The following is a 10,666-nucleotide window of genomic DNA, read 5'->3' as shown; positions in this document are numbered from 1 at the left end:
AAAAGATATAAGACTTAAGGGGCTGGGGAGATAGCTCAGTAGAATAAGTGCTTGCCTGGCAAGCTCAAGGGCCTGAGTTTAATCCCCAGTTCCACCAAAAAAAAAAAAAAAAAAGATAAAAGACTTAGCTACCACTGAGCTACACCACCCCTGGCACTTTTTACTTTATGTTGAATCCAGGTCTTGCAGTGCTGTCCAGGGTGATCCTCCTATGTCACCCTCGAGTAGTGGGGATGACCCTCGTACCGCCAGGCCACACGTGATAGCCATCACCCTAACTGTTCTTTCTTAGGAAAAAAAAAAAAAAAAGCTTAAAGGGACTGGGGAGATAGCTCAGTGGCAAAAGCACCTGCCTGACAAGTGCAAGGTCCTGAGTTTGATCCCCAGTACCAAAAAACCACGCAGGGAAAGCTATGCACGCGTTAATGCCAGAGCTCAAGCCGGAGTTGTCCTCACTGTGGCTGCCTTCTGCCCTGTCAGGCTGCCGGTCCTGGAGACCACGTATCCAGCTGGAGATCCTCACCCCAACCCACTGGACTCCATCGTGAGCAACCGTTTGCCCCGCTGGTTCATCCTGGGCCACCTGGAGACGCGTCAGTGTGAACTGGCATCCACCCTGCTGACAGCCGCCAAGGGTGAGGACAGTGCTCCCCACCCTGGACCTGGACCTGGCTCCAGCCCCCACCATGGCCCCCTTCCTCTGCCTTCTGTTCCTGCTCTCTGCTCTCGCCCTCACTCATGCAGCTGTCATGGGGCCCTGGTATCTTTTAATGCACCTGGCGCTATCCCAGGTTCTGGGAATGTGGGTCCCTGACTCCCTGACCTGTGGGAGGACACGGCTTTCAGAAGAGAAGAACTATCTAGCTTTGGTGGGTGGGGTGCTGGCAGTGAACCCAGGACCCCACGTACACTAGGCAAACGAGTAGACATTTAAGCAAGAACCTGAAGGGGAAGCTGGCCTTGGCAGTGTACATCTGCGATCCCCACACTGGGAGGCTGAGGCAGGATGGAAAGTTCAAGCTCAGCCTGGGTAACTTCGCAAATGAGCAGGGGCCTGTCTCAGAGCAAAAAATGGGGGTGTAGCTCAGTGCAGAGGCCCTGGGTCTAATCCCCAGTACCAGAAATTTAGTTAATTGATACATAAATAAAAACACCTGTTGATGAGGGCGGAGCTTTGCAGCTATCAGAGGGCTTGGTCACCTCATGCTCCCAGTATAATAGGATAGGCACCATCAACAATAGAAATTTATTTGTTTTAAAATCTATCAGGTTTTTTGTTGTTGTTGTTTTGTTTTTTTGATCAGTTTTTGAGACAGGGTCTCACTGTGCAGTGTAGCCTGGCCTTAAGCTCACTGTGTCTCCAGGGCTGGCCTTGAACTGGCAGGGATCCTCCTGATGCTGGGATGCCCAGCGTATCCAAGATGAGGTTGCCCTCAGGGTTGGCTCCTGGTGAGGATGCCACCATCCCTCGGGATGGGGAATCTGGGAGGTGGAGGAAATTTGTGTCTCTTCTCTTAAGAGTGTTAGTCCACTCCCAAGGGACCCTTCCGTGGGACCTCATTTAGCCCTCCCTCTATGGGCCTAACACTGCTTCCCCATTGGAGACTTTCGGCACAGGATTGTGGGCCAGGGGCACACAGCTCAGCCCGTAGCATCAGCCCTGGGCCTGATCACATCTGGTGTGGCCGGAGCAGGGGATATGTAGGATTTGAACCAGTGTCAGCAGCAGCAACGGAAGCCGACCTTCAGCCTGGGGTGTGGTTCACAGGCACTACGTGGGGTTTTGAGAGACTGGGTGGGGGGTGGCATGGTTTGGTGTCTTGTTTTCTTGTGGCACAGGGGCCTTGATACCAAGCTCCATCCCCAGCCATTTTTACTTTTTTTTTTTTTTTTGCGGAACCAGGGATTGAACTCAGGCCCTTGTGCTTGCCAGGGAAGCGCTTATTCCACTGAGCCATCTTCCCGCCCCCCCCAAAAAAAAAATTGTTTTTACTTTTCATTCCAAAACTGAGTCTCAGCCACTGAATGCCTCGGCCTCCCTGAGTGCTGGGATATGTACATGTGCCTGCCTGGCACAGATCAGGGGTAACATGTGAAAGGCCTTGAGTTTGATCCCCAGCACCAAACAACGGGAAAGGCAAAGCCAGTGTTTGCATACTGCCTTGCTGTGCTCCAGGCCCTCCAGGTTTGTGCTCAGCACGTGTGAACAGTCCCAGCTGCACCAGTTTTGCCCAGCGTAAGGGTGTGGCAGCCAAGGCACAGAGAGGTGGAGTGAATTGCTCAAGCCACACAGCCACTAAGCAGCGAGATAGGGTTTGAACCCTCTCCTAGGTTCAGAACAGTTTCTCGTGACATCTAGGGAATCTGGGTGGCTACCTCCTGCTGGTACGGAGGTGGGGACAGATCAGACACGACAGGTCAGCTGTGGCTGCCGGGTATAAGCATGGCCTGGCCCCCCTATACTCAAGCGCACCCCTGGCAGAGGAGCCAGGGACCCAACCATGCCCTCTGCTGCAGGAGACCCCAAGTGGCTGCACGCGGTCCTGGCATCCATCCAGCAGAACATCCACTCCCCAGCCCTGCTCTTCAAGCTGGCACAAGATGCCTGCAAGACGGCCACCCCCGCCAGCGCACCCCCAGACACCACACTGCTGGGCATCGCACTGGAGCTGGGCCTGCAGGTGAGTGGGGCGGGGCTGGTCCTGTGCCCACCTCAGGGTTGGGGCCTGGCTGTAGCTCCGTCTGTGTGGGGTCTTGAGTGGGACCTTAGGTTATGTGATCAAGGTTCTAGTTCACCATGCTTCCACAAGGCCCCAAGTTAAATCCCTAGCAGGCAAAAAACAAAAGCTGGAACAAGCCAAGTAGTATGTCCTTAGGTCCGAGGAGATGGTCAGAATAAGCGCTTCCCTGGTAAGCACAAGGGCCTGAGTTCAGTCCCCGGTTCTGCCAAAACAAGTAGCGCATCCTTATCATCCTACCTACTCAGGAGGCTGAAGCGGAAGCATTACAAGCTCTAGGCCCGCCTACGCAACTGGGCTGGGGTTGTGGCTAACCTCTTACCTGTGGTCGTAGATTTCAAACCTAGCACAGGGAAAAGCATGGGAACAAGGCTGCGTGCTATTGGGTTCAGCGCTGTTGGTGGGTGGGATTTAAGGTGGGTGGGGCAGAGTCTGCCAATAAAATGCTCCCTTGGGGGTGTGGCCTGCAGGGAGGCGGGGTCATGAGGGATGCCGCGCTGAGGAGCAGAGCCTGTGGTTTCTTGGCAAAGAACCAGTGAGTTTGCTCTCCAACACAACAAAAAAAGAAAGCAATGAGTTGCCCACATCGTGCTGTTTGGTTCTAATAGTATTCCTATAACAGTACTTTGATTTTTATTTCTTTGAGGCTGGCATGCAACTCCACACCTCATGTATGCTAGGCAGGCACTCTACTACTGAGCTACACCCTGGCATGGGCACTTTTCCTTTCTGTAGTGCTAGGGGTAGATCTGAGAGAACCCAGCCCCTTTATTTAAATTACTGTTGGGGTTGTTTTGGATGTTGAGGCAAGATCTTACTAAGTTGCCCAGACTAGTTTGTAATCCTCAGCCACCCAGTAGCTGGGATCACAGGAGTGTGCCAGGCTGCCCCATCATACGTTACTGAGGGGGAGACAGAGACCGGAGAGGTGAGGCTGCGTGCCTGAGTTTGTCAGGTTAGCTCTTTCTTCCACCGAACACTCTGAGACCCCTGCTGTGGTCGTCTTGCCCTGCAGGTCATGCGTATGACCCTGAACACCATGACTTGGCGCCGGAGGGAGATGGTGCGCTGGCTTGTGAGCTGTGCCACAGAGATCGGTGAGAGACCCAGAGGGCACAGGGGCAGCCACCTGGCTCTCGTTCTAGGGGCACCAGTCCCTGGCTGCAGCCTCTTCTCAGGGCCATGCATGGAGGGCATGTGAGGCAGGGGAGGCGGAGTAAGGCTGGTCAGGCAGTCGCAACTTGGGGAAACAAAAGGGGCTGCACATACTAGCCTGTACTCAGTCCTGCTGCCTCTTCTTCGAAACTGTCAAAAAAGTTTCTTAGCTAGGTGTGGTGTCACATCTGGTAGGCTGAGGAAGGAGGATCCCAATTTCAGGCACAGCCTGGGTAACTTAGCAAGAAATTCTCTTAAAATGAAAAAAAAAATAAATAAAAGGGGGGGGGTGAGGAGATAGCTCAGTAGAATAAATGCTTGCCTGGCAAGTGCAAGGTGCTGAGTTCAATCCTCGGTACCGCAATTAATCAGTCAGTCAATAAAATGGGAGAAAGAGGAGGCTGGGAATGTAGCGCATTTTGAAGCTGTTCAATCCCCAGTACCCCCCAAAGAAGTTTCATAGACAGTACTTCCAGAGCCCTGGCTATTATGGGTTGTGGGGGGCACTATAGTGTCTAGATCCTACCTTCTCCCCTAAATCCTTGTCGCGCACTGTCCCCTACCAGGCCCCCAAGCACTGATAAACATCATGCAGAACTGGTATTCCCTGTTCACACCGGTGGAGGCGGCCACCATTGTGGCAGTGACAGGCACCACACATGCCACACTGCTTCGGTTGCAGCTGGACACGCTGCGGCGTGAGGAGCTCTGGACCTGCGCGCGCACGCTGGCCTTGCAGTGCGCCATGAAAGACCCTCAGAACTGTGCCCTGCCCGCCCTGACCCTGTGTGAGAAGAACCATGCAGCCTTTGAGGCTGCCTACCAGATCGTGCTGGACGCGGCAGCTGGCAGCCTGGGCCACGCACACCTCTTCACAGTGGCCCGCTACATGGAGCACCGTGGGCTGCCACTGCGTGCCTACAAGCTGGCCACGCTGGCCCTGGCGCAGCTCAGCATCGCCTTCAACCAGGACAGCCACCCAGCTGTCAACGACGTGCTGTGGGCCTGCTCCCTCAGCCACTCGCTGGGCCGTCATGAGCTCTCAGGCATCGTCCCTCTCATCATCCGCAGCATCCACTGTGCTCCGATGCTGTCTGACATCCTGCGCCGCTGGACCCTCTCGGCACCAGGCCTTGGCCCTCTGGGGGCCCGGCGGGCCACCAAGCCATTGGGCACTGACCGGGCGCCACTGTGCCAGCTCTTAGATGCCGCTGTCGCTGCCTACATCACCACCAGCCACTCACGCCTCACACACATCAGCCCACGCCACTATGGCGACTTCATTGAGTTTCTGGGCAAGGCCCGTGAGACCTTCCTGCTAGCACCAGATGGGCATCTGCAGTTCTCCCAGTTCTTGGAGAACATCAAACAGACCTACAAGGGCAAGAAGAAGCTGATGCTGTTGGTGCGGGAGCGTTTTGGCTGAGACAGTGGTGGCGGGGACACCAGGGTCCCCAGTCCTTACCTCCCCATCCCCTCAGCACTGCGCTGGGGGCCGCATCAGTATTAAGTCAGGGAAGTGGATGGGACGTGTGTGCCTGGGCATGTGCGAACGAGTGTACAAGACAGGAGCAAAAGCCATACCGCCTCTCCAACACCTAGAAGAGGCATGTGCTTGAGTGGATCACATGACCACCCCCACCCTGGCCTTGGGCACCCCAGAAGCAATAGACAAGTACCCTTGCCCCTACTGGGCTCCAGAAGAGGACCTGTCTGGAACCTGTCCCAGGGCGATGTAGCATAGGTTCCTGGCTCCCACCTGCATGGCCAGGGGCTTTATACAAGGGCAGCTGGCTTGCCTTCCTTACCCCACTGCCCAGGGGCCTTCACTGCATTGCTCTGAACCCCCTCCTGGGCTGCCCTACCCCCACAAAGGATCTCACAGGGTCTCAGGCCTTAGCCACATACCTCAGTTCCTTGTCCAGCAGGGACCCCTTGGGCACCAGGGTCCCTGGGGAGGCAGGGCCTGGGGTCCTCATCCCCCCACCCGCTAGGCACTGGACAGACAACTCAGGAACCATACAATGCCCCCTGCCACCGAGTGTGTCAGGATCTGAGCAGAAGAGACCCCCCATGTAGGGGAGAAGCTCCAGGTTCTCTGCCTCAGGCTGTCTCCATCTCTTCCTCTGTCCCTGCCTTTACTCCATCTTACTGTTTGATACTTCTCTCCGGTCAGCCTCCCTTTTAAGTCCCAGCCAGGGCTTTCTGGCTGCCTTGCTGTGCCCCCGCTCACCCCTCTGCCTCCTCTTGTAATAAGGAAGAAGATGGCATCATTTTGTAACTCTTTTTCTATTTATTGAACCCTATATTGTTTTTTTTTTTTTTTAACTGAAACAGCTGCTTTTTAACTTTATTTTGGGACTGAGGTGAGTCGCCTCCCATCCTGGGGCGGGAGCCTCCCCTGTTCCCTTAGCAAAAAAAAGATCTGCAGTCTTGTTTCTGGTCATAGGGAGTGGGGGTGGTGTGGCTACAGCACATGGGACCTCACAGTTGTTAGCTGCTGCTTCCTAGCCACCCTGCAAGTCGGATTATCATCCCTGGGTGTGTGTGTTTTGAGGCAGTCTGGCCATGTAGTATGGCCCAGCCTTGAACTAAGTAGCCTACGCTGGTTTTGAATTCCAGTCAGTCTTCCTCAACCTCTTCAGTGCAACCTGGCATAATGGGCCTATCCCCCGTCCCACGCCTGACCCTTATTCTCTTCACGAAGGACAAAAGTTTAAGGCAAAAGTATCCCAAGTAGCTGGCTGGTTCTTGATTTAGAGAGGTGGATCCCCCATAGTTGCAAGGCCTTTGGGACTGTGCTCCGGGAGTGGCCACTAGAGGGGGCTCAAGACACGGGTCATGCGCACCCGTCTGACGAGGCGGGCGCGGGCGGGCGGGCAGGTGCTGGGCGGGGCGCAGGGCTCGTCGCCGGCGGGCCGGGCTCTGGGACGCACGCGGGGTGGGCGTGACGGGGCGGTTACGCGGCCAAGGAATGGAGCGAGGCAGCCTTTGTCTTCCTTTCTGGACTTCTGCGCTGTGAGGGCACGCACGGTGGACTGGGAGTCGCTCAGGGTCAGGACAGGCGAGGACGGCTACGCTGATGAGCGACCCGGCTGGCCGACGGAAGGCGCCGTAGTAGCCCGCAAGTCGAGGGCGGGACTCTGGTTGCGCTGGGTATGGCGATTGGCTCCGGGCGCCACGCTGGGCTCGAGGGGCCCAATCGGCAGCGGCCCTGCCTCCCCCCTCCCCCTTTCGCGCAGGTACTTGGGGGACCGAACCCGCCTGTCGCTCCCTGAGCCAGGGCTGGACTGGTGCCGTGACCCGCTCGTACGTCCTTGCCATCTGTCCGCCCGCGTACGGCTCGTGGGTCCGGCGCGCCCTCACTGCGCCTGTCTCAACCGACCGGGGTCACTTAGTCCCCTGCCACCCGAAAGCGTGCCTTTGGGCCCGGAGTCTCACCCGCTTCACACATACACCTCCAGCCAAAGTTCCTTTCTAACCAGGGTAGTGGTGCCGCCTGTCATTCCAGGATTCCGGAGCCTGAGGCAGGGTCACCAGTCTCATAAGTTACCTTCTAACATTCTCAGCAGACACCCCGGCTCTCTTCCCCACAAGTTCAAGTGCCACTTGTCTCCAAATGTCACCCTCAGGCCCGACCCCCTACACCAGGCTCCGTTTTGGGCCTCATTCATGGTAACCCTCACTTTTGTCCCATCCAGAATTAGCGCCACCCCGGGACATCCCTCAAGGTCGCATCGACAAGCTCTGGGGTCCCGCTCATCCACAGGAAGATGTGTCTGGCTTTTCCTGCCTTCTTCAGCCCAGAGGTGGACAGAGGTGAGGTCCAAAGCCCAGGGCGCCAGAATGCAAAGGCCGAACATGTAGCCAGGCTGGGAAGCCTGGTGGCGAGTACTGGCCCAGAGTGCACAAAGCCCAGAGTTCCACCCCCAGCATGGCAAAGGAAAAACAAAACAAAAAAAAAAAAAGCTGAAACTGTAAGGATGGGGACAGAAGTGAATCAAGACCATCAGAGCCCCAGGGGTGAGGTGGAGAAATTTATTTCACTGCTGCACCAGCACATAATATAAACACTGCCCTCCTCTACCTTAAGCTCCCCATCTGCCCCTCCCTGGGTGACATTGGGCCAGCACTGATGGCCTGGGCACTTCAACTGACCGTCTCATTCCCAAAGAGCTCTCCTCCCATCTGACTCAGGGACAGTGGCACAGACCTCTTCCAAACCCGGTACTACAGTGGGCAGGATGGGCTGACTCCAGCCCCAGGATGGGGGAGACCTGCTTGTCTCTTCTGGGCTCCTATGGGTTTGTTCCCTGTCCCATGTGCCATTAAGAAGCCAAGAGGGCCAGGCGTATTTGGCCACGTCAGATCAGCTGGTTCCGGAAACTAGGAGTTGGCACTTAACGGTCAGGGGGCCTAAGGCAGTTTCCTCTTGCATAACTGGCGGCTGGGAAGGTACAGCACCCCTGCCAGGCTTAGGAGTGGAGGGGCTGAGTATGGTGGCACACGCCTGGCATCCCAGCACTCAGGAAGCTGAGGCAGGACTGCTGGGCTACACAGTTGGTTCAAGGCCAGCCTGGACTACATAGGGAGAACCTGTCTCAAAACAAAAAGGGAGGGGTTGATGTGCCAGGCCCAGAGAACAGCTGACTTTCCCTCTTCAAGAAGGTCCGCCTGCTCACCCACCTGCTTGTCTGTCTGCCCTGGGAACACCGCCCAGCCTGTGCAAGTCGTGTCTGTATCAGGACAACGGGGCCTTCCTTATGTGCAGGCCAGGGGAGGTGGCCTGCGGCAGGTACCTAGATCTAGGCAGGGCACCCACTGGGCCCTCCCATATTCCCCTACTTTAGACATACATGGCTAGATCCATCTGATCTTCATGTCGGGATAGCCAGGCTGCAGGCTCCAGGGGGCTTGACCCCTGTTCCTGCTGAACTGAGCCAGTCTGCACAAATCAACTGTGTTTCAGCTCAGTAGGCACAGGAGGCAGAGCCCAGGGAGCCCTGCAGCAGCAGAAGTGGGTGTGGTGGAGGCAGGGCCTGGGGGACGGAACTTAGCCACTGTGAACACGACTTGGTGCAGACCCTGCTCACAAGCGGCTAAGCCCTGCTCCTCAGGCCTGGCGGCAGTGGCGGTGGCAGTGGCATGGTGGTGGAGGTAGCGATGGGCCCTCTCTTGCCACCTCATCCCCAGGTGTAGTTAGACATCCTCAGTGGCGGTGGCCTGGAGGCAGAGCTCAGGGTCGGTTGGAAATCCCTGGCAATGTGATTTGTGACAGACAGCAAATCCCATCCCCAGGAACCCCAGCTGGCCGTGGCACAGGGGTGGGGGGCCCTGGGTGGAGCCAGAGGCTGGCACCTGGAGGGGAGAAAGAACAAAAGAGGTGATGTGATTTTGGAGGTACCACCCTCTTGGGGCCCCCACCTGGCCTCAACCTAGATCCCAGAGTGAGATGTAGACAGATGCCCATCATACCCTTCCAGGCCAGGCAGTTACAGGAGCTCCAGGGCCAGCTCCAGCCCACGCGCCACTCCCCCATCTCCCACCCCAAGCCCAGGCAGCCAAATGGGGCCACATGAGGAGAGAGGAAGCTGAGGGGGGCGGGCAGGCGGGTGAGGAAGTGATCTCACCCCAGCTGGCGCCACTTCCTAGAAGACTGAAGGGCAGGAGGAAGCCACTGGGCCTCCCCACTGTGGCCCTGTCTCCTCAGCAGCCAGGTCCCAGCCTGCAATCCCCCAGGGTGGGTACAGGGATCATCACCCCGATTGCCCGGGGCATCCAGCACAGCACCCAGGCTTGGCAGATTCTGGCCCTCTCACCCAAACACCCCACCCGAGTTCAAAACCAAAATGCAGCTTCCCATGTCCCTGGAGGCCTCTGTTTCCCCATCTGTAAGACAGGAGTGAGAGCTGCTACTAAGCAGTCCAAGGAGCTTTTACCAAGAAGAGGGCTGAGGGCCAGGGAGATGGCTCAGTGGAAAGCGCAAAGGTCTGAGTTCCACCAAAAAAAAAAACCAAAAAAAACTGTCATTCTGGCACCAGCACTGGGGGTGGGTCACTGAATTTGTGAGGTCGGGTGACAAACAAAAACATGCAAATGAAAAGACTTTTTTTTTTTTTCTTTTTTGAGACAGGGTCTTGAGCTCACTATGATTCCCAAGGTGGCCTCAAATTCTGCTGCAATCCTTTTACTTCAGTCTCCTGAGTGCTGGGATTTAGGTGTGCATCACCACTCCCGGCTGTAAATTAAGAATTTCCTGGGGCTGGGGTACAGTCTAGTGCTGAAGCATGTGCTTAGCATGTTTGAGGTCCTGGATTCCATCCTCAGCACCACCACCACCAAAAAATAAAGCAGTAAGAAGATTTCACAATATTTGTCACGAAATATTAAATCAGGATCAGGTCTTTCCAAAGAGGAGTCAGCCAAGGCCACCCTCCCCTCGACCCATGGCTAGAGCAGCCCCAGTTTTAGAGTCAGTCAGCCGAATCTGAAACCCATCCCGAGATTCCCGGCCGGGTGGCTCTGGGCACATCACTCAAGCCCTCTATCCCCTGCAAAACAGTGATACCAGTTATCTACTCTGTAAGTGGCTGGCGGTGAAGATCCCGTGAGTAATGTGTGTCATCGGGACAGTGTGACACTGTCATTGCTCTCTCACAGCACAAAGAGGCCAGAAAACAAAAACAAGGATCTCACGCAGGCAGGACCCTAAGGTCCAGATCTTGGGTCACTGACCACTGGGAAGTGGGCAGTGAGAGATGTGTTGTACCCCC

At 56.1% G+C, this 10,666-nt stretch overlaps 1 protein-coding gene across 2 annotated transcripts in view; it reads left to right on the top strand.

The window, feature by feature from the left end:
* The window catches only part of Zswim4 (zinc finger SWIM-type containing 4), a 22,302-nt gene extending 16,091 nt beyond the window's left edge, over nt 1-6,211 (top strand). For both annotated transcript variants that reach the window (XM_023720232.1, XM_023720230.1), the window contains exons 11-14: nt 481-635; nt 2,518-2,681; nt 3,754-3,835; nt 4,460-6,211. In XM_023720232.1, coding sequence (XP_023576000.1) covers nt 481-635; nt 2,518-2,681; nt 3,754-3,835; nt 4,460-5,319 — 1,261 coding nt within the window. In that variant the 3' untranslated portion in view covers nt 5,320-6,211. The remainder of the gene's footprint in view (nt 1-480; nt 636-2,517; nt 2,682-3,753; nt 3,836-4,459) is intronic.
* The last annotated feature ends 4,455 nt before the right edge of the window (nt 6,212-10,666 follow it).

This window comes from Octodon degus, unplaced genomic scaffold (genome assembly GCF_000260255.1).
Source record: "Octodon degus isolate 3935 unplaced genomic scaffold, OctDeg1.0 scaffold00073, whole genome shotgun sequence".
NCBI lineage: Eukaryota > Metazoa > Chordata > Mammalia > Rodentia > Octodontidae > Octodon > Octodon degus.
Note: the sequence above shows the minus strand (reverse complement) of the source record. Positions and strands in the feature narration are given on the sequence as shown.